At 39.4% G+C, this 24,302-nt stretch overlaps 1 protein-coding gene across 2 annotated transcripts in view; it reads right to left on the reverse strand.

Moving 5' to 3' along the window:
- The window catches only part of CERS6 (ceramide synthase 6), a 333,383-nt gene extending 309,289 nt beyond the window's left edge, over positions 1 to 24,094 (reverse strand). For both annotated transcript variants that reach the window (XM_023730602.1, XM_004375551.2), the window contains exon 1: positions 23,580 to 24,094. In XM_023730602.1, the coding sequence (XP_023586370.1) occupies positions 23,580 to 23,749 (170 nt within the window). In that variant the 5' untranslated portion in view covers positions 23,750 to 24,094. The remainder of the gene's footprint in view (positions 1 to 23,579) is intronic.
- Between the last annotated feature and the right edge of the window lie 208 nt (positions 24,095 to 24,302).

A 24,302-nucleotide genomic window follows, 5' to 3' on the forward strand; every position in this document is an offset into this window, starting at 1 on the left:
CCTGTGGCAGCTTCTCCCACTCAGTTCATCTCTCTGCCTTCTGCCGGTTACTTTCTGCCTACTCGCCTTGCCAAAAACTTTGTTCCAGACTCAGCAGCTGCCTCTTATTGTCTCACCTCCGGTTCTTGGGACCTGAGCTAGCAGCTTACCTGTCGATCTTGGAATTCCTCGATCTTCACAGCCTGTGAGCGGGAGCCCTACTCTCTGACCTGCTGACCTTGGGCTCACTGGCTTCTGCAGCTGTATGAATTGGGAGATGCCTCTACCCTGATCCACAGACTTGGGACATTTTAGCCTCTACAATCGCTGGAGCTGTTTCCTTAACATAACTCTCTCCATATATATACTTATACGCTTTACTGGTTTTGCTTCTCTGGAGAACCCAGCCTAAGACATAACTGCAGGTATGTGTTTCTAGGTTAAAAGAGCCCAACAATTGCAACAGTGAAAAACAAAAAACAAAGCTGATCACATTAACATTTTGAAATATTCTACAGTTTCCAGATGGGAAAAGTGGTCACAACAAAAGATCTGAAATCTAAATAACATCAGACTTTTTCACAGAACCTCAGAACTCCACACAACATAATATAATGGAATAATACCCTTAAAATTTTGAGGGAAAATTATTTCAAACCTAGAAAACATACCCAGCTAAACTGTCAATTGGGTAAGACAGGGGATAATGACATTTTCACACACACAGAAAGCTACTGGAGGGAGCATTCCACTAAAATGACAAAGTAAACATAAAAAGAGGAAGATGTGAGATTCAGGAAACAGGAAATCCAACAAATGAAAAGGGAAAGGGAATTTCCAAGATGAGGGCAAAGGGTAGACTCAGAATAACAGCAGGCTTGCAGGAGAAAAAAAAAAAAAACCAAAACACACACACACAAAACATTTCAGCTATCAGTAAAAGGAGGAAAATGCACTAGAAAGGAGTTTTTGTTTGTTTGTTTTTAAGTGGAACTAATAGATTATCTGGTATGTTTGACTCTTTTCCCCAGAATTCTAGAGTTCTATCAGAAAGTTAGAAAATAATTTAATGGCAGATACACAGAAAACAAACTTATGAAAAATCAGGTACTTGCTAATCCCAGAAAAAGTAAATGTTATTCAAGAAATAAAATATGATCACAGCACACTACACAGATACGAACAATATTTACAGACCATAATAATATCAACATTGAAACCAAACATAAGCAATAATTGTGATGTAAGTATATTGGCAGAGGAGAGGGGAAAAAGCGTGTAGGCAAAGGGGTTGGGTCATAGATAATTAAATCCTCACATTCCTTTATAAAAATTCAAATTCATGTATTTAAAAAAATATAGGGTAAATAGCAGAAGAAATTCCTAAGAGTGAAGAGTGGGTGGGGGAGGGAAAATCAGGTATGGCAAGAGGCTAAGGAAGGAGAATTTTTTTTACAAAATTACTATTATAAGCCTTATGATGCACTGTAGAGACCACTAATCTTTTCTCAGAATCTGTTCTTTCCTTCATTTTAGTAACAGAATCTCATCTTCATTCCCACCAAGTTTTAACAAACCATACAAGTGTTCTGCTAAGGACCTCGTTTCCTGGTCTTCTCTAAAGGCTAAATGTGAGAATCATGTGACTAAGTTCAGCCCAACTGGATCTGAAGAATAGCTATGGGGGCAATTTGCAGGTTATGTCTGTAAAAAGAAGCTACTTGTTTCTACTTTCTCTTCCTCCCTCCCCATAGGCTGTTGTTGTGTGCCAAAGAATCGATTCTGATTCACAGTGACCCTATATTATAAACAGAACTGGTCCACAGGGTTTTCTATAGTGACCCTATATGTCAGACTAAGACTGCCCCGTAAAGTTTTCTAGGCTGTAATCTAGGACTGGAATCAAACTGCCAGGTATTTTCTCCTGTAGAGCAGCTAGGTGGGTTTGAATGGCAGACCTTTCAGTTAGGAGCCAAGTGCTTAACCATAGTGCCACCAGGGCCCTGTCCCCACAGACTAGCTAAAACATTAACTTGCTGCTGGTGTGCCAGCTTTAATAAGGCAAATAAGAACAATACCAGAGGGATAACACAACCTCAGGAAGGAACCTTGACTTTTAATGAAGAGCTACCCATTTGTCCTGGAAAACTTTCCTATTTCTAGAATGTCTGATGAGAAGCATAAACTATTTCCTTTAGGCACTGCATCCTGAGGTTTGTTAAAGCACTTTAGATTGTATCCTAAAATTGTACCATTGAGTTTCAAAACACTAAGCATGTATCCGTTCAATTAATTTTTAAAATTTTCAAGCACCCACTCCTCACTTATTGACATAGTTAGGTTCCAAAGACCAGGTCGTTATGTGAAAATTGGCATTATGAGAAAATGGAGGATGACCACATCGGATCACAAAATGGAGGACGACTACATCATTACATAACCACCAAATTACATTATTATATAAGTGCCAATCTACATCATTACATAACTGCCAAACAACTGAGAATCATGGCCCAGCCAAGTCGACACACAACCTTAACCATCACAGCCAGTGTTACTCTTGTCTTGCACCTTGGTGTTTGTTACTGCCAGATGTATGTCGTTAATATGCAAAATAGTCGTATAGTAGATTTTTTACTATTGTTGTAAATGGGAAATATCAGATAATGAGATAGTCAATAAATGAGGAGTAGGTATATTAGTAGATATCTGGGAAAATTTTTTTAGAGACAAGGACTGAGGAAGCAGTCTTTACAAGTCCAACACAAAACCTAGAAAGCCATAAAGGGAAAACCTTGATTAATCAGGCCATATAAAAATGAAAATCTTCGGTCCAGAAGACAATTAAAAATATTTGCAATATACATGAATACAGTTAATTTCTTTGTTTTTACATAGAGAGCCTTTATAAATCAATAATCTCCCAAAAAAGCATTAAGTAATTCAGAGAAAATTAAATATACATGGCTTTAAAACATAAGAAAGGATACTGAATTTCACTTTTAAAAAGGGCAAATTAAAATGATACCATCTTTCACACAATCAGTAGGCAAACATTTGGGAAGTTCAGTTATATATCGTGTTAGAAACTTTTCTTCAGTCAGTGGGAATATAAACAGGTATAATCCCCTAGCAGAACAACTTGGAAAACCTATCAAAATTCAAATTGCTTAAAAAAAATTCAAATTGAATCTACCTTTGACCCAGCAACTTCACACTCATAAGAATTTGTCCTAAAGTAATTCACATGTAAATAAAAATATATGTACAAAACTAGCCACTGTGATATCACTTTTAATAGCAAATGACTGGAAATGACCTCAGGATATACTAATAGGAGACTGATTAAATAAATTATGTGCGTATGTATACACGTGTGTTAAAATTGTACAAAACCATTTACAAGAACAAAGCTGACTTTTGAGTGTTCCCATAAAAAATCTTTAAGACGTATTAAGTGAATAATGAAGTGCAAAAGAAAATTTATATTTTGTATTAAATAAAATTTATAGAGATACATATAGTTTGGAAATGCAGATAAAAAAATTCCAGAAAACAGTTACAAATGATTGTCTCTGCGGAAGGAGATTTATTTTTCATTGTACACCCTATTTTACTGCTTGGAACTTTCTCACAAAACGTATGTATTGATATTTTTCTTTACCAGCTTCTCTCCCAGGAAATCACACAGGGCAGGGTGATGATAATAGGTGATAAGGAAAAGAGGATTCTAAAGAAGGGTATAGTTAATGCAGTGGCTGGTGGCTGCAATTCCTTTTTCTGTTAAAGAATTGGTTTTGGGGAGATGAGCTAACTTCTTTTACCACTCTTTCATTACTTGACAAACGGGGAAAAAAACAATAAGATACAATGAGAAATCTGTTAAAGTATATAATTTTGAAACCTGTGACATCTACTGCAACCATTTATTTAACAAACATATATCTCATATATTTAAACTCTTCCAACTCACTGCCTTAGGGTTACGTAGCCAACAGGAATGGTGAGTCTGGACTTGCATTCTGAGAAGGTAATTTTACTCCACAGTAACAATTGTCCAGTTTAGAGCCCTGAAGCCACCATGCTGCAAGACCAAACATGACCCACAGAAGGGTAAACACTACCATACCAGGGGCAGGAGCCGAAAATCTTGCAAAATGTTTGTCAGATATAGACGAACCTAATACACTTGACTGATAAGCCAATAAGCTTTGCATTGATTTTATAAAACCCAGAAACATTATTAATTAACAACTACTTAGCTACTTCTTGTAATGGTTTCCCAGTTAAACCCTTGGACACAGAGTCCATGAATAACCACAGAAAATATTGCATATGATCTCCCATTAATTTTTCACTAAAATATCACTTCTAGTCTTATTTTTCATACATCTATAATATGTAGTCATTGAGTGTAAATTTATATTCTTCCTTTATCTTATAATTTTACCAAACCCATAAACAATAAATAAGCTTTCTACAGCTTTGAAGCTATATATTTCAAAAAGAAAAGAAATTACATACAAAATTTCACCATGTAAAATTCATTTTCAAAAGGCTATTTTTAAAAGGCTACCTACAATGTCTTAGTCGAATTCTTAGGAAATATTCATTGAAGTATGTAAGGGTAATGTGTCATGAGATCTGTAATTTTTTTTAATGGTTAAGCCAAAAAAGGGAAAACATGAATATGAGTGTTTATGGTAATTATTCTTTTTTACTTTTTCTACATTTGAACATTTTCATAAAGGTCTAAGAAATTTTAATACATACCATTCTACAGGTATAATAATATAATTTTCCTTTAAACAGAAAGATATGATGAAATAATATGATGACAGGGAGGTGAGTCAGCTGTGCTAAAAAATAATCTAGTTCTAGATTCAAAACGTCTATGCTCTTGATTTAAACTCACTCATGGGAAAAAAAAAGTAATAAAAAAACTCTCATCCATAATTTTGGTTATTTGGTGAATAGAAATGTTTCTACCATCCGAATAGCTTAATTGTAGGTAATTACTCTGATAATAAATTATTAGGAAACCCCTTACAAGGAGAAATATTCCTAATTTAGGATTTCTTGCAGAAGGTAACATTTACTATGCTTATGACTTTTATTTGTTGTAAAAGGATATAACAAAACATTCTCCATTCCTGTTAGCTATATAAGCCTAAGGTAATGAGTTAGAAAGAGCATAAATATATGAGATATATGTTTGTTAAATAAATGGTTTCAATAGATGTTGCAGAGTTCAAAATTATAAACTGGAATGGATTTCTCATTGTATTATATTATTAATATTATTATTCCCATTTCTCAGGTACAGAAAGAATGGCAAAATGTCTTTTCATGGTAAATTTTACTAAATTTGCTTCTTAGCCAGGACCCCAAGCTGATGTTCTTTAAACAAACCATCATGTTAGAACATCTGTTTTCATTAGAGATTAGGACAGTTGGTCAAATTACATTCAAGTGCAGCAGGTTAAGGTAGTGTGGTGAGGACATCAGGAATGGGTTTTCTTACACAATATTGCTGGGAGTATAAACTGGTATAATTTTTCTTGAAAGTCTTTGACAGAATTTATTAAAATTATAACTCTGCACATCCTCTGGCCCAAAAATTCCACTCCTGTCTATCAGAAATCTGTACAAGAGTGATTATTATTATACCATTGTTTCTCATAGCAAAAATCTTAATGTCCATTCATAGAAAAGCAGTTAAATGAACTATGAAACAATCCATACAATGGGATACTACACAACCATATTAAGAAGAATAAAGTAGTTCTACATTCACCAACATGGGAAAATCTTCAAGACATAGTATTAAATGTAAAAAAATAAATAAAATTAAGTTTCCGACCAGTATTTAGAGTATTATCATTCATGTTTTTAACAAACTTTATATTTCTATATGGATATATATGCAGGTAGATGCATTGGAAAAGTTCTGCAAGGAGATAGAGAGAGAGAGAGATGATACAGAGAGATAAAGAGAGAGACAGGGACAGACAGATACACTGTTAACAGAGATTACATCTAAGAAGAAAGTGAGATTGTGGAAACACAGAGAAAATGGAGAATTTTTGCTTTTTTCTGTATTAGGAGTTTCCCAATGAGACTACAGACATATATCACTGGGTAATTTTTTAAATGATTTAAAAGATGAAGGAAGAGGTTTTATAATTTTAAATGTTCAAAATAAAATGTTTGGAATACTGATTGTTTTGTAGCATTATTAATCATTCTAGACACTGAAACATTTATCATAGTTAAAAATCCACAAATTAAAATATACTAGAAGTTAACAAATGATTACTGCTGAGATAATAATGCACCAAAAGATTCTGTCACTCCATCATATACTGTATTATTACATTTCCAAGAAAACCGGAAAGAAAAAACCCAGAAATTCCATTTACAACTAGTGTGAAAAACCCATTATCTCCAACATGGGTAATTTGGAATAATGTTGTTATACCACATCCCTTATAGCTACTTATAAAAGGATCTGGAAAATTTGTATCCCAACACTGTAGTGTTACAGCTATTTGAATGCTGTAAGACTCATATGAAGTGGTAATCATAGAACACGGAGTATTTTATCAATAAAACATTATTTCTAAAGAAAACTATCTATCTATTATGTTACAAGTCCAAATCTATAGAAGATTTTTAACAACCTAATTTTAAGGTACTTCTTTGCAAAAATAAACAGAAAGTAATCCAACATTTTCTATGTGTTTTGGATTAAAAGTCATGGGTAGGAACCAGTGCAGCAGCCTATGCATAAAAACTACAAACTAATAAGAAACAGAATGAAAATGAAAAAGAATTACCTGCAGGAACATAGGAAGGTTTCAAACAAAAAATTCAAAGAAATTGCAGGCCATGTGATAACGCTTAATATAAAAAAAGAAGTCAAAGAAGCAATGCTGGGATTCCAAAAAATGATTATGAAACCGCACAAAAAATGTAAACAGATATAGCAGTAAAACAGAAGGGAAAGATTAAAAAAAGATATTAAAGCAACATTACAAGCAATAGAAAACACAATTTCTGTTACAACTCATATTGAGTGAAAAAGTCAAACACATGGTAGCTAGACGTGAGGAAGATCAATAAAACCACATGGGAAAAAATAATATTAAAATGATTATAAAGATGATGGATATGGTAGGCAGACAAAATAAATCTAACATATATATAACTGGTATTCCTCAAGAAGAGAACAAATGGAATAGAAGATATATCCAAAGACACAATAGAAGAACACTTTTCTTAAAAAAAATTCAGACTGAGACACGTTTTAAGGTGAGTACAAAGCACTGCAAGTATTAAGATAATATTTTCCAAATAAGTAGAACACAAATAGACTTAGTGTTCAAAATATATGGTGTTTTCAAGTCTAACCTTATCCCAAACTATGAATCTTCTCAAACAGATATTCTATATTCAAGGGACAGGATACAGAAGCACTTCAACAAACTTACACACTCATCCTCTGCTTCTTAACATCCTTAATTTTTTTCAAAAAAAAAAAAAAAGATGTAAAGACACTTCTTTTTTTGGTCTCTTTACTAATTCTCATCCTTAGAACATTCTCTTTAGTTTAACAAGGTGGCAAAGAAAATGTGTGTTCTGACTATGGTTCTTTCACTTTGTCACACTGTCACATCCTCACATCCTCTTCTCACTGCTTTATAAATAATTTCTTTAATTTATTAACTTTACAGCAGTCCAATATTAATCAGATTTTGTATATAAGCACACACATATCCAAGCTTGTGCATAAATTTAACATAAATAGAAGAAAGAGGTTTGATGGGTGATGGCAACTGCCTGAGCTTGTGTTTTCCTCCATAAGGAACTAATGATCATAATGAGAATGGTGAGTTTTGTTGCATAGATTAGGAGTTAAATTTGCCTTTCATCTTCACACTGCAAATTACTTTTCCCTGATTTATAAAAATGGGCAAAAACTAATGAGAAGGAGTTTCTGGTGTGCTAGCAATGTTCTGTTACTTGATCTGGGTTTTAATTAGTAAATACATGGGTGTATTCACTTTGTGATAATTCAATAAGCTGTATACTTATGTATGAACTGTATACTACATACAGAATAAAAAAATTACTTTAGAAAATTAAAGCACTTTTCTAAAACACCATAAATAAATAAAAGTCAAAGAATGCTTGTTAAGCAAGTAATGACTGTACATTTGAGTGCTGGGATTTACAGCTAACACCCACTGGGGTATAACGGTAACTTAACCAGGGTTCTACCAAGATGGAATTTTAAGCCAAAATTGGGGTTCTGTGCTCCCTTTGGCTGTATACACATAGCAAAGAGTCAGTCAGTGTCTGTCTCTCTCTGTATGTCTGTCTCTCTCTCTTCACAAATCTAAACACTGGGCCTCAGGACCAGAAAGACTGTGTTTACCTTCGCTTGCAAAGATAACTATAATCTGTCAACTTCCAAAAGGTATTATTATACATTACTCACCTTAGCAGTTCCCATTCAGGGCACCTTCCTGATTCTTTTAGGTTGGCTTTTAAAATAGGGCAGTTAGAAGTTTCTAGCAGTTAAGTGCACCCAATTCAGAAAAGCTTTAGACAATTTGAAAGGCTGAAATTCCTTACATTTGACCACTGAGTAAAGGATTCAGCACTGGATGGAAAACAGAATGGAGACTGACAGAGAAAGGGGCTAACAAGCTTTGGTTCCGCTTTCAGTGCAACATTTCTGTTTCACCCTCAGCTTTGAAGAGGGAGACAACTACTTGCAAAATAATAAAATTCTTTTAAAATTCTGACCTCAACAACCTAATTTTATTTCTTTGTACTTATCAGAAAAAAAAGTCTAAAACCATGAACTTGTTTTTGAAACAGAAAGAACAAACTGATTTATTCCGTATTTTTAAAACACCAAAAAGATTAAATTTGGCAAAAAATTGAGATAAAAGCTCGTATTAACTATCCTTCTAAGTGCACTTGGAGTCGATGGATGGTGCAAATGGTCAACATGCTCGGCTGCTAACCAAAAGTTGGAGGTTCAAGTCCACTCAGAGGCACCTCAGAAGAAAGGCCTGGTGATTTCTACTTCTGAAAAATCAGCCGTTGAAAACCCTATGGAGCACAGTTATACTCTGACACACACAGGGTTGAGTCGAAGCAACTGGTATGGCATGTATATGTGCCCTTGCCCCAAACTCCCTATCACCCTGGGAAATGTGAGTGATAACAAGACAGCTGGAAACCAGGGCTCAGGACCAGGAGGTAAGGGGTCAACCAAGCAAGAGATTCTGTTTACCCAGGCTAAATAGAAGATTCGATGCCTAAGGCATACCTTAGATTTGAAGACAAAACTACGGTCTGAGACAGAGGGAGAGGTAAAGAGAATATGTGGCAGTTCCAGACAAATAGGATACGCAGTTAACAGAATGATAAGCTATGATTCTACACTGGTTACTACTTGCCCTCTGCCCAGTCTTATACTGCTTGACAGTGTGCCAGGTGTGCACAGCCTTGGGTGGGGTGGGGGAGTGGGGCACAGGTGTTAACACTGGGAAGCCTGCTTAGAAACCCACAGGTAAAGCTCGCCTCTGAGGGAGGCAGTGTCAGAGTAGCTGGAATTTCCTCACACCTCTCTCGTTAAACTCTAACATACAGTTCACTGGAATGGTTATTTCGGGAGCCTAGTTCTTTCAAATAAACCGCACGTACCTAGCACTAGCAAAAGTACACTTTACACATTGTAAAACTCAACAAAACTATGAACATAAAATACACGGAAAACCACTTGACTGCCTGATCCCTCCTTGGAAGTAACTGCTGGTTAACCACCACCACCTGCACATCTATTTTTGTGCTGGCCCCAGGCCCCTTACAATTTTGCGAGCAGCCGTTTGAGTGCGGGTGCCTCAAAAACGAGACTGAGCACAAGCTGGGGTGAGAGTGGGAGGAAACAAAAAAGTGTGTGGTCTCCACAACACGGGACAAATATGCTAAGGGGCAATTACCACACCAAGAACTGACCCTGAAGGAGATCTACCCTTGGGAGCTCCAACCCACACTTAATGGGAGCCCTTCTGTCACCTTAACAAAAAGGCATGAAATTGTGATACGCTGACAATAAGGTTCTTTCCACAATCACTCTTTCTAATTCATCCTTACGGGGAGACAGAGTAGTCATTTTTGTGGTAAAAAGGTTTCTCATGGGATTCTAATATAACCTGGCCCTGGTTTAGCAGGGTGAGCAATCAGGTGGCGTGACCAATTGTTCCAGTTTGCCTGGAACTGAGGGGTTTCTGGGGACACAAGACTTTCAGTGCTAAAACTAGGGAAAGTCTCAGGCAAACTGGCGCAAGTTGGTCACCCTACAATGGTACGCATGGGTTCATTCCATAGTGGCCAGGCTCTGCCAGGACCCAAGTGGGTAGCACCAAGGTAAGTCACTTGATTGTGCGGGTTTCAGTGTCCTGATATATAAACGGGAGGTGGATGGAGTATTCTTTTCTCTGCTGGTATTCTCAAAGTGTGGTCTCTCAGGTTATTTGTGCATTAAAATGCTGTCTGGCAGTGACGTTCCAAGAGGAGGTGGGCAGCCATAGGAGCAGTGTGCCGTGGTGGCGAGGAATATTCTATCACTGACATTGGTGCTAACAAAAAGCAGACCGACTTGTAGTCAATTTTATTGCCTTTTAAGTCCTATATGTAACGTATCGCCTTATTACGTGTACCCAGGGCAGACGCTCTACCACACCTCCCACTGTGCTACACCACTCTTGTCTGACACATAATAGATGCATATATTTTCGAATGAATCAGTTTTCAACTACTTTTCTAAGTAGAAAGTCTATGATTCTATTAAAGTATTACAAACTAAAAATAGAGGCAGTTTTGGCAATTTGTTGTTCTACAGCATTGTGGTTTCATCTTTGCTTTACTTCCTCATTTAAAAGCCAACCTATGACAAACGTCATAGCTGATCACCCTTGAGATGTCCTCTTAAAAAAAAAAACCAAACCCATTGTCGGTGAGCCGATTCTGATTCATGGTGACCCATGCATCACAAAGTAGAACTGCCCTATAAGGTTTTCTAGGCTATAATATTTACGGAAGAAGATCACCAGGCCTTTCTTCTGCAGAGCTGCTGGGTGGGTTTGAACCTTTAGGCTAATTGTCAAGCACAAACTATCTACACCACCCAGGGACCACTGTAGATGCCCTCTATCAACGCCTAAAAAATTACTAGGTTTGTTAAATTATTTACCTGGAAAACTATTTGCTGATTATATTTAAAAGTGCAAAGCTGGAGAAGTGTGGCTAGTTAGAAGCAGATGCAACTCCCTTCTGAACTAATTTGGTCGGGCAAGAGAAATCACAACATCTTTTTTCCCTGTTCCATAGCAATGTAAGTTCAAATTTGGGAGTGTGGATTTGCTTCTCTTAAGGGAAAAATAAATAAATTTATTATTCTCAGCTAGTTTGAATACTTGCATTTTCATAAATATGATCCTAATGACACTGAATTATTTTTGTCTTTGAATTAAGACAATCCACTAGACAATCTATAGAAAGAAATCAACAGACATCAGTCACAAGCCTTTCCTTTTTCTGTGAGACTCTTGTTAGAGAAAAATGATCTCTGGACTATCTAAATATTAATGTACAATCTCAGCAAAATGCATTGCATGAATGTAAGATGGGCAAGGCCCGGTTCTGCAGGAATCTGCCAGGGTTTTCTGCCGGAGACAACTGGAAAAAAACAGAATCTTTCTTGAAGGAGAGAAAAAAGCCAGAAGGAGAAAGATAACAGGGAAAGTAAAACTCAAATACTGCACCAACAATCCTGACAGGTGAAAAGCGGGGATTAGAGGAGACAGGGAGAGAAAATTAACTACTCTGTCCTCTAGGGTTGCTATGAGTCGGAATCGACTAGATAGCAACAGGCATCAGGTAATACCCCCCTCACACCTGCCATATACATTCATGGCATGAAAGCAATGCCACTAAAGGGATTTGAAAATCTAATGTAAAGTCTCATTTCTGGAAATCGGGGTTCTGACAAACAGAAAGTGATGGTGTGTGTGTGCCTTGAATAAACCTTAAGAGCAAGTAATCGCGACTCTGATGAGCTAGGCACCGTACTAAACACAATGAACCACAATGCATGCATTTGGGGCAGTTCTACACTGACTGTCACATAGGGTTGCTATGAGTTGGCATCCACTCAATGGCAACAGGATGTACGCATTATCTCATTTAATCAGCATAACAACCCTATGATTTTCAGATGGAAACTGAGCTTGGAGAGGCTAATTTGCTCCTAGACGTGTAGCTAATAAGATGCAGGGCCAAAATTCAGCCCATGTCTCAAATCAATATACACGCCGAATCTGATGTGTGCCATTGCCGGTGGTTGAAGACCCGATCTCTCTCCCTTGAGAGTAAAGGACCAGGGCCAAGAGCCAGGCCAGGTGGGGCCTAAGAGAGGTAGGTTAAGATATCTGCATAAAGCCTGCCTCCACCAAAAGGCAGCTTTAGAAAACTCCTCCCAGTGGAAGGCCCTTTTCCCAGGCTCTCTCCAACAGCACAGAATCCAGACAAGGTGTCCGGATCTAAGTGGTACTCAGCTGCCTGTCACATGTCTAAAATCCTACCACTAGAAATAGTTGCCTGTTGCCAAATACAAAAGGTTTTGGGCTACAAAAAACCCCACCAAACAGTGTTCTGCCACCAAATACACGCAGGTCCCTGGCCTAAAATCACATCATTATTAACAGTTGAGAAGAAAAAGCCATAGAAATATTCTCCTCTCTAAATAGGCACAATGCTGAAGAAATAGGGGCTTCAAGGCTTGTCTAAAACTGAAATATTTACCCTTCAACAGAAAAAGCAAATCTTTCAGTTTTAGGATCTAGTACTTAAGCAGGTCCTACTGCCTCTACAAGCTGTACCTCTCCCCATACAAATCCGTCCCCCCCCCCGCCCCCCACAACACATAAAATCACATTATTTCTCAACTAGGTGCCAAACACTATACTATGGTATCAATTACCTTTTATACAATGTGTATTTTTAAGAACCAGTTTTTGCTGGGTCCCCTGAAATACATTTTTGCAGTTAGTCAGTCCTCCAATTCTACAAAGTAGGTCTATTCTCCATTTTACAAGTGAGGAAACCAAGTTTCAGAGAGTGTGTTGCAAATTGCTGCAGAGCTGATACAGGCAGAGTTTGGATGTAAACCCATGCTCTATACTTTTTGATCTTCCATTCATTTTCCTTATAATTCTAGTTAGGAATATACATGTCTAATTAATTGCAATAAATGAACAAAAGAGTAACATAATTTAAATACACTGTCACCATCAAGTCTACCCATGCACCCAAAGGTATACACAAACCTCCTGACGCACAAAGCCTTTGTATACTCCTAATCTCCATAATGCCTCAATGACTGATTGCTGCTTTCTCAATTTTCCTTCACTCAAGCTATTATGTCCACACTGCCACTCTGCTTAAACCACCAAGTCACTTTATTCTGCTTTGAAATGGTAATCTATGAAGACAAGAATCTACAGAGCCACTTAGACTAGCTGGCAGCTCTTACTCTGATACTTGCCAAACTGGACAAGATTTTAGATGGTTTTCTCAATCCCTTCCCCCCAATCTTAACTCTGTGCTGCTCGTCTTAGGACTTTCCTGGGACTTTAAACGATCTGTGCTAATGATAATAAGGACTTAAGAGAGAGAGTGGGAGAGGGAAGGAAAGAAAATAGAAATCCAATCACAGCTCCCAGACAGTAACAATAGCTTTGTAACCTAAAAACCTCCAAGATTAGATGTGGCATTTATGTAGACACTAGCAAGTCACAAATAAATGGTAGTCCTAGGTCACTGTTTGAAAAACCTCCCTAGTAAAGGAATGTATCGCTTCTACAATTAAAAACCACCAGACTATCTCCTGTTCAATCCTGCCAACAACAACCAATTCAAACAATCCACTTCTGGGATAATAAAACCAACAACAGAAATGGGATGCAAGAGTGGTCCAAAGAAGTCCATTTTGAGGCTAGCAGTGAGGAAAAGAAGATTCTTCTTTAAAGGAAGGGTGGGGGATTTTACTAATCAAATTAAATCAAAACAAAAAAGTGGCCAAATATTATGAATTATAAAGGAAATTATGGAAAGTAGTGCTTTGTACAATGACCAAACATTCATGTAAACTTCAAAAACTGCTGTTCAATAGTATGTACCTGCCAATGCTTGCAATTCGATTACCTTATAATATATGCAGCACTTGAGTAAACGCATCTTCAAGTTTTCAAGCATTTTAAAGTATTTGCTTACAAAATGGTTATAAAATTAAAATGAAAAATGAGCGGGGGGGGACAAATCCGATCTTCTCCCACAGCAAAAAGCTTTCATAGGATATATCTGCGGCCTAGGTTGCTTGCCCTAGTACAATTTTATCCTATTATTCTGGTTTACTTTAAATGGATTTCATACTCACCAGGATGCCTTTACTTTAACGCTAGGGATCCTGTGAAACTGTGAAGCGTGCTTTTCTAAAGACACTTTGCTTTCTTCTTCTATACATGCAAAATTACTATTATTAAATTGCTACATTAACAAATGGGCTTAAAGAAAGCTGTTTGGTTCAAGCGCCTTTCAAAAAAGCTCCAGGATACTTGAGTGGCCCTCCCCTTCCACTCACCCATAACAGATGATTCTGGAAAGAACAGGGGCTCTCCTAGATCCCACACAGACACACACACCCAACACACACACAGTGCTTGATGGAACTGAGGTCAAGGGGACTGGGATGTTTGTTCCTAACTAGAAAAATTTAAGTCTAGAAAAGAAAACCAGTTAATTTCTAGTAAGTTACTTTTAACAAAAAGTTCAGAGGAATACTGTAAAGGAGGTGAGGCTCCACCCCTGAGTTTTCCTTTCTAAAAACCATTCATTCTGGATACCTCAGTCTTCCTCCCAGCTCTCTCTCTGCCTCGCTCTACATAATAAAGTCAGGATATTATCTATCTATCTCATCCTGTTCAATGCATCACTTCCACTACGCAGAATCCAGGGTGCTTCACCCTGGTGACTGTGGTTTATGTTATGGGGGAGAGGAGGGTAGCAGAAAGAAATAAAAGAATGTGAACACACGAACAGAGAAATAGACCAAGACCATTATGCATTAAAAAAAAAAAGTCCAACCACTTTCCTATCAAAAAAGATAAAACTTCATCTCCTCACTTCAATAGGAAAAATGCATGAATTCACAGAAAATGAAATATAAATGACTAATAAATATTTGGAATAAGTTCATCATGAGTAACTTAAAAATATGCATCAAAACAAGTAACATTTTTTTCAACTATCAAAGCAAAGATTTCTCGAAATGATAATAATCTACGTTCTAATAAAGAAGTACAAATGGGTATCAAACATCTTTCCAGACATAAATTTGGCAATTTGTATCTATCAAGAGCAGTAAAATATTTATCCCTTCAGGCTTAAAAATTCCACTTCTAGGAAACATACCTTAGGAAATCATGAGAAATTGAAAGATTTACACACATAAACTGAAAATGGCCAAACGTCCAACAATAACATGGAGACTCGCTAAGTGAATTATGATATACCCATAGTGTAAAATAATGTACAGTCATCAAAAATATTTTTAAATAATTTTAATTAAATGAAAATGTTCAGATTATATTAAATGGGAAAGGCTACATAAAAATCCACATATACAATATGACCTCATGATGTCTGCTTTAAAAAAGGGATCATCAAAATTATAAGGAAATCCTGGTTCTAAATGCCTACTTTGCCATTTTAAGCTATCTAAAGTTAGGTGCTATGAGTCAGAATCAACTCAACAGCAACGGGTTTGGTTTTGGGGTTTAAAGTTAGGTACAGTTCTTTCATCTGCAAAACTGGGGGAAAAAACAGTATCTACCTTACAGGGCTTCAAAAAAAAACCAAACGCACTGCCATCAAGTCAATTCCAACTCATAGCAATCCTATAGGACAGAGTAGAACTGCACCATAGGGTTTCCAAGGAGCAGCTGGTGGAGTCGAACTGCCAACCATTTGGTTAGCAGCCAAACTCTTAACCACTATGCCACCAGGGCTCCTTACAGGGCTTGGGAGATGATTATGTGAACTATGTAAAATAATAAACTCATGTTAGGGACAAAATACTAGCTGTTTCTACTACTTTTTAAATTAAAATAAAAATGTTATTTATTAAAACTGTAGTCATTCGCAATGTTGCTTTTGTTGTTAGCTGCCAACAAGTTGGCCTCCAACTCAAGGCAACCCCATGCACAGAATGACTGGACCTTTGTGATTCATAGGGTTTTCACTGACTGATTTTCAGAAGTACATCTGCAGGCTTTTCTTCCTAGTCTGTCTTAGTCTGGAAACTCTGCCAAAACCTGTTCAGCATCATAGCAACACAGAAGCCTCCACTGACAGATGCGTGGTGGCTGCATCTGAGGTGCACTGGCCAGGAATCAAACCTGGGTCTCCCACATGGAACATGAGAAATCTAACACTGAACCGCCACTGCCTCCACAGTCAAACATAAAACAAATATGTGGTGAGCATCAGGTCATAGCTTCAGACAGTGAACCCTGGACACCCAAATATACATAGTATTACTGATAAGACTACCCCAAAAGGACATTGTGGTAATCAACATTCTGTGTTCAATCATGTCATAGCATAGAGGTTTGAAGTAGTCAGTGAAGATTATGGTGGCAGGAAAGGGTGACAAAAAAAAGCTTATGAAATCATTAAAAAGAGAAAGAAACCAAAGAATCAAAATCATAGGAATAAAAATTCTCAGGGTATCAGTAACATAGATGGAACCTTGCACTACAAGATGCAATCTTGTTTAACTACTTGTTTTTACAAAGGCAAACAAAAAAAAGACCCGAAAAACATTCAGTGACACATCTAATTACTAACAAACAAAATGTGGAACCCTGGTATCCTGACTCAGAAGTGTTTATGAACTGATGGAGAAAAAAAAAAAGATAAAATTTTGAGAATCCTGAGTTTGTAAGAAACATAACCAATAGCTGTAGGAAATCTGGTCCTGCCTGGGTGATGGAGAAAGAAATATAAACGCATGTAATAAACATTTAAAATCTCCAATGTACAGCATGGACCTAGATTCTTGTGCTCACCAACAAGGTTTTATCAGGTGAGGAAAACAGGTGTCGAGAGCCTGAAGAACATGCAGTGATCTCTTACAAGCCATTGAACTGATATGCTGAGGGGAAAAACTCATCTGAAACTCCATTTTCCTCCTACTGCCACTTTCCCTTCCCCATCATAAAAGAGAAACCACTTCTGAAATACCTTGTTGTTGTTGTAGGTGCCGTTGAGTCAGTTCCGACTCATAGCAACCCCATCTTCAACGGAAAAATAGTAAACTCAGGGTGTGAATCCCATTAATCCTAATGACACTAAACCATTTGTGATCGTTTAAAGTTATCTCGCCTGCCTCTCCCATTATTCTAAGGCACTGCCCATTAAGAGTAATGCCATTTGAAGCTGTCTAAAGTTAGTTGCTATGAGTTGGAATTGACTTCACAGCAATGGGTTTGCTTTTGAGGTTTAAAGTTAGGCGCAGTTCTTACTTTCATCTGCAAAACTGGGGGAAAAAATAGTATCTACCTCACAGGGCTTAAAAAAAAAAGAAACCCCATTGCCATCGAGTTGATTCTGACTCATAGAGACCCTATAGAACATAGTAGTAAGCCTGTTATCCACAAACCAACTTATTACAAATAGCTGAAGTATTACAAAACCTTTTGTTTTGCTAGATAAGAAGGTTGTGCTAAAGTTCTGCAAAGAATACCATCCTTTTGATTTTGGATTGTTTTTCAACAAAACATTCACTGAAAACCAATTTTTCTAATCCCAATCAGAAACTGTAGGATGCAATGTATTTGTGTCTGAATCCAACAACTGCCTCTTACACCCGTCTCTAACAAAGCACGTATCCATAGTTTTAATTTGAATCACACCGTTATTTAAAAAGCTAAACTGGCACATTTATAGAGCTTAATATCCAGCCATGATGGCAAGAGAAAAACCATATTTGTAAGCAAGTTGTTCTCAAAACTCCTTCTAAAATATATCGATGATATCTGTCTATCACAAGGTACGTTATATGAACATCCTTCAGTAATGAACCTCACCTGCTACCCCATTGTTTCCTGGCAAACATTCATTCACTCTCTTCTCTCCCCTTTAACCACCAGAACAGACACACCCACACACTCAAAGTTTTCCTAGAGAGCCTCACCCAAGGCTGCTGGCAAGGCAAAAATACTAAGTAAATGCAGAAGAAAAAGCCCACTGTTCAGACTTTGCCCTCTGACACAGCTAAGACGTTGTTCTTTGAAGATTTGGGGGCCACAGATTATTCTTTGGCTGAATGAGCCAGGCAAGACCGTTTGACATCACCCTTCTGAAAGACGACAGTCCTCACATAATTGGACACTTTGAGAGCCAACTTGACAGGAATGAGCTTAATTCTTACCTAGTCATTGCAAGAGTGCCAGGTCTACTCTGGGATCCATCTAAATGAGACCAGAGGAGAGAGTGTACTTGCCTTCTCTGTTGTTGTTGTTAGTTCTTGTCAAGTTGGCACAGACTCATGGCGACCTTACGTATAACAGAACGAAACGTTGCCCTGTCCTGTGCCATCTTCATGATCCTTGGTATGTCTGCGATCAGTGTGGAGGCTACTGTGTCAATCCATCTCATTAAGGGTTTTTGTTTCCACTGCCCCTCTACTTTACTAAACATGATGTCCTAGTTATTCAGGAATATCGTAGCTTTTTGGAGCACAAATGATAACAGCCAGAATGATTCTTTTGACTCAAAGTATGACTGAAAAATGTTACAAACAAACCATTTGCTAGAATACGTCTATGGAAAAAAATTTCTTTATTCTTAGAGGACTTATTTCTGCCTGCAAAGAATGACATTTAACCTGCTACAAAGTTTCATGAGTTAATAATTAGTAAGTTTTCAACTACAGAAACCCACAAGAAACAGGTAATTCGAAGGGTGAAAGCAGGGCTTCAAACCCGGCTTTTCCAGTTCAAATCTCTGCTGAGAAATTCCATTTCTAGCAAGTTCCTAGGCGATGCTAATGCTGAATTAGAATATGCTGAATCATAATCTACATTTCAACAAGATCTCCAGGTTACTCTTATGTATAATAGTTTTTTTATTGTGCTTTAGGTGAAGGTTTACAGAGCATATTAGTTTCTCGTGAAACAATTATTACACATATTGTTTTGTGACATTGGTTGCCAACCCTGTGATGTGTCAACACTCTCCCTTTCTTGACCTTGGGTTCCCCATTTCCATTCATCTAGCTTTCCTGTCCCCTCCTGCCTTCTTGTCCTTGCACCTGAGCTGGTGTGCCCCTTTAGTCTCATATACATGGCTGAACTATGTGTATTATTGTTTGTTTTATAGGCCTGTCTAATCATTGGCTAAAGGATGAACCTCAGAAGTAAGTTCAGTACTGAGTTAAACGGTGTCTGGGGGCCATACTCTTGAGGTTTCTCTAGTCTGTCAGACCAGTAAGTCTGGTCTTTTTTTGTGAGTTTGAATTTTGTTCTACATTTTTCTCCAGCTCCGTCCGGGACCCTCTACTGTGTCAGAGCACTTGGTGGTGGTAGCCAGGGACCATCTAACTATGCTGGACTCAGTCTGGTGGAGGCCATGGTAGTTGTGGTCCATTAGTCCTTTGGACTAATCTTTCCCTTGTGTCTTTGGTTTTCTTCATTCTTACTTGCTCCAGATGGGGTGGGATCAGTAGACGTATCTTAGATGGCCATAACCATCAAAGATTGTTTCTTTCTTTTTCATGGATTTTTAAAATAGTGGTCTCATACAGTATTTGTCCTTTTGTGATTGACTTATTTCACTCAGCATAATGTCCTCCAGATTCATCCATGTTTTCAGTGTATAATAAATCTCGAGAACCACTGCTCTACTAGTGGTTCTCAGAATTGGTCCCTAACCAGCATCGTTAGCATCGCCTGGGAACTTGTTAGAAATGCAACTTCTTAGCAGGGGTTCGAACTGGAACAAACAAGTTCAAACCCCTGGTGATGAACAACCAGGGGCATTTTATCCTGTCAGTCAAGTAATCCCTAGAGTGGCCCTTCCTATCACTACCCAGAGCTAAGTTTAGTATGAAGGCTATGCTAAGAACCATGAAGCCTTGGATTTTTCAGACTCAGCCAAAATACACTGACTTCAGGCTGCTCCATTTTTAACTAGCCATGCTGGGCTCCCATATTGCTGTCCATATGGTGCTATAGCATGGCATATTCTTTCTACCAATGTCTCTACTGTCAACACCCCAACAGTAGGGGCAAAAATAAAAACAATAGGGCTGTTCAACTGGGCAAAGCCCAAACTCAATCAATTCTTTAGTGTTTTTCTTTATAGTGAGAAATACATTAGATTGACAGGAAGACAGAGAAAGTCACAATTTTAGCCTCAACAAGTTCATTACTAACCCCATTTAATAGAAATAACAAACATCTCGACAACCGTGTATCTTGCAGATATATTCCCAGCTTGAAATAAATAACAGTAGAAGCATAAATAATTTCATTTTACAGAAAAGATTCACAATAGGCTTCTTTAAATCATGTTATATATTATAGAATACAGCAAAAAAAAAAAAAAAAAGATGTACACACAACTCACTGAAAGTGAGTCATTACTTATAATAATAATATCGACTAGCACAGTCATATTGATTCAGGCCCTTGATGGATGCTACTGAGATGAAGGCCACAGGTTGGATCCCAGAATATGCCATTTAGATTTGAGAAGCAATATACTGAACTGCTAACTCTGGATCCACCTCTTGTTGTTGTTAGCTACCATCAATTCAGCCACCAGCTCATGGTGACCTTATGCACAATGGAATGAAACATTGCCCCGTCCTGTGCCGTCTCCATGATCGACTGCAGACAGGACTATTGTGATCCATAGGGTTTTCACTGGCTGGTTTTCAGAAGATCACCAGGCCTTTCTTCCTAGTCCATTTTAGCCTGGAAACTCTGCTGAGATCTGCTCAGCGTCATAGCAACACACAAGCCACCAATGACAGACAAGTGGTGGCTGCACATGACGTGCATTGGCCAGAAATCAAACCCAGGTATCACCCATGGAAGGTGAGATTTCTACCACTGAACCAGCACTATACCCCCTGGATCCACCTACACCTTTGGTTTTTCAGAGACTTGAGATTGTGGATGGTTCAAGACAGAGCTGTCGCAGCTGTAGAAGAAACAAAGTAAACACCCTTCCAAAAGTCAGAAGTACCCTCTTTTATGGGCCATATTGGATTATTATTCTGGACATAAATCATAAACTTTTATTTTCTATACAGTCCATTAAAAAGCTTCTACTTGGTCAACAGCCAGGAGGAAACTGACCAACTCTTTACATATCAGTATGAGGACATTTGCTGTGACTGATAGTTGAAAATAGCTGACCCCTTAGTGTAAACTGTAAATCAAATCATGGGATTACGCAAGGGGAAAAAAAAGTGCAGGAAAAGGAAAAATGAACTTCGACTTTTCAAGTATTATGAAAGTTTTTAAATAAAAAAGGCAGAGAATCTAAGAACAAAGCTATCTCCATTCTGTAATAATTTTTTTCTCCCAACCTAATAAACAGCCTGGAATCAGCACAGAGGAACATGTAGCTTTCTATACAGGTCATTTGCTGGCATGTTTTGTGCTTCAAAACATTTACGACGACATATCTCTTTCAAATGCATTTGTTATCTAAATGTGAGGCCGGCTGAAATTTATCAGATGTCATGTGTGTGTGGAGCCCCCACTACGTGTCATCTGTGTGCAATCACAGTCCCTGGGAGTCTGCTTGTCTTTGGAGAGACTGCAAGGTTAGATATAAGTTCATATTTTCTGTAAGTAAACATTAGTTCCAGAAGCAACTCCAAACCTATACACACACCCACTTTTTCACAACGTGCTTCAGCACTCAAGATCAATGACATATCTGTGTTAATTACAATAATTTTAAAATAGGTCTTCAAATCTGTTCTTTTGGGCCCATTGACTTATGCATGTGAACAGCTGATTTAGTTCTCAAGCAAAAACACTGCCACTGAAATATATACCTTTCTTAAACAAAAGATACTTTTTGTTCCCAAGAAGCTTTGGTATGTTGCCATTTCCAGCAACAAATAACACAAAAGACAAATTCTGCCATTCTGAAGAGTGGTTTTAGGCTAACAGAAATAGCAAACAAAACAACAGAGCAAAAGCTTAAGAAACAAAATCAAGGTGAATTAGGGGCGGAGGGAAAGGAGGTGAAGTGAAAAATGGAGTCTAAACTCTACTTTATGATCTAGGAAATTCAGCCTTTACCGATGAATTGGGAGAAGGGAGTAGAGACGAGGTTTTTAGCTGAAAGACAGAAGTGTGTTTGGCTGTCTCCGTTTTGGGTCAATACCACCCACCCGAGAATGCATGGAGGGGAAAACGTTGTGTCTAAGCCTGATTCAATGAGAGTAACACAAGTTTGTGCCTGAGACAATGGAGATACCCGGCCAAATTGAGGAACTATATGACAATTCTTTAAATCAAAAAAGAAAAAGTGTTATGGTATCAAAAAAAAGTATGATTTATTCATAGGAAACAGTTACGAATTCAGTATCACCATTTTGCCGGCTGAGTACCCATCCTGGATACCAAAAACCAAACTCAGCTCGTTGCGGTTGAGTCGATTCCGACTCCTAAACAAACCGCTAATGGCCTGGAGTGCTGGAAACCTACAAACCACTGCACCTATTTCCCAGGTATGTGGACCTGATACTCCATGTCACTGACGGAGACCAAATCACGATCAGAAGCCACGGAGGTCCTGGAGAATTCTCTTGAAGAAGAGTCCCTAACATCCGCGGTCGGGTGAAAATGTCTGGAAGTGTGCGCTGTTCCCCCTCCCTCTGGGCCGCGCGTCCCGAACGTTCCTGGCTGTCAGGTGGGTGGCGGCAAGCCTCGGCTGAGAAACCCTGCCAGGCAGCGCGGTGTGCGGCGCCAGCCAACAGGCGCGAACCCCGCGGAGCGCTGCGCGTCCCGCGACCAGCCGCCGCGCACCTTTGTTCGCCTCCCCTGGCCGCCCGCGAGGAGGAGACAGCCAGGCCAACTTGGCAGTGTAAGGGGCGATCCCCATCGACCTGCAGCCCTTCGCTGGAGCCCCAGAGGAAATCCGTGGGCTAGCCAGACCCTCTGTGGCCCCCAAAAAGCAAGCTGGACTGGGAGGTCAGCAACCCCTTCCTGAACACAAAGGTTGGGAGGTGTGAGCGCAAGTGAAGGTGCTACTAGCTGGCTGGGGGCGGGGGTGCGTGCGCCACAGAGCACGCGAGTGTGCGTGCGTTTTTGTGCGCGCGCGTGGTTGGGGTGTGTGTGTCTGTGTTGTGTGTGTCGTGTGTGTGTGCGTGTGTGTGTGTGTGTGTTTGTGTGTGTAGGGGGGAGGGGAGGAGGCTCTCCAACCCTTCTTACCTCTCGAAGATGAGCCGCACCATGAAGATGCAGAAGGCCAGGGGGAAGGCGAGGTAAAGGTCCTCCGCTTGCGGGAAGGTGGCTTCCTCCGTGTTCTTTAGGTCTGCCCAGGTGACATTGTGCGGGAGCCAAAACCTCTCGTTCCAGAACCAGGCTAAGATCCCTGCCATCTTGCTTTGTCCACTCCTGTCCTGCGGCTCTGGCGGCCCGCTGAGCTCTCCGCCACCCGGGGTGCCCGGGGATGCGCGGCCGGCTAGCCCCCAGGCTCTGCCGCTGCCGCCAGCCGCCGCTGCCACCGCCTGCTCCGCGGCCGCTGCTCTCGAAGGCTCGTTGCAAGCCCCGGTTCTCTCCACCCTCTGGCCGCGCTGAGGAAAAGGGCCGCCTTGCCTGTCACATGGCAGCCCGGGCCTTTCGCCCTGATTGGCTCCACTTCGCGTCAAGCAGCGAGGCACTCGCGGCCAGCTCGCCCACGCCGGGAGGGTAGGGCGCCGCCGCTGCGGTCAGGGCGCAGGGGCTCGGCTCCGGGCTGTGCTGCTGGCCCCTGCGCGCACCGCGATCCAACTCTGCGCTCAGAGCTGCGACCTGGGCCCAGCCCCCCAAATACGTCCTGGTCCTGTCGCTTGCTCGCACATGCTCAGAAAGCCGGCTCCTGCCCCACTAGAGTTTCAGGGCTTTCATCCAGCTTCCCATGCGCCCAGAGGCGTGGGGAGGCAGGTAGGCGCT

The sequence above is a fragment of the Trichechus manatus genome, unplaced genomic scaffold, assembly GCF_000243295.1.
Source record: "Trichechus manatus latirostris isolate Lorelei unplaced genomic scaffold, TriManLat1.0 scaffold00037, whole genome shotgun sequence".
NCBI classification, from domain to species: Eukaryota; Metazoa; Chordata; class Mammalia; order Sirenia; family Trichechidae; genus Trichechus; species Trichechus manatus.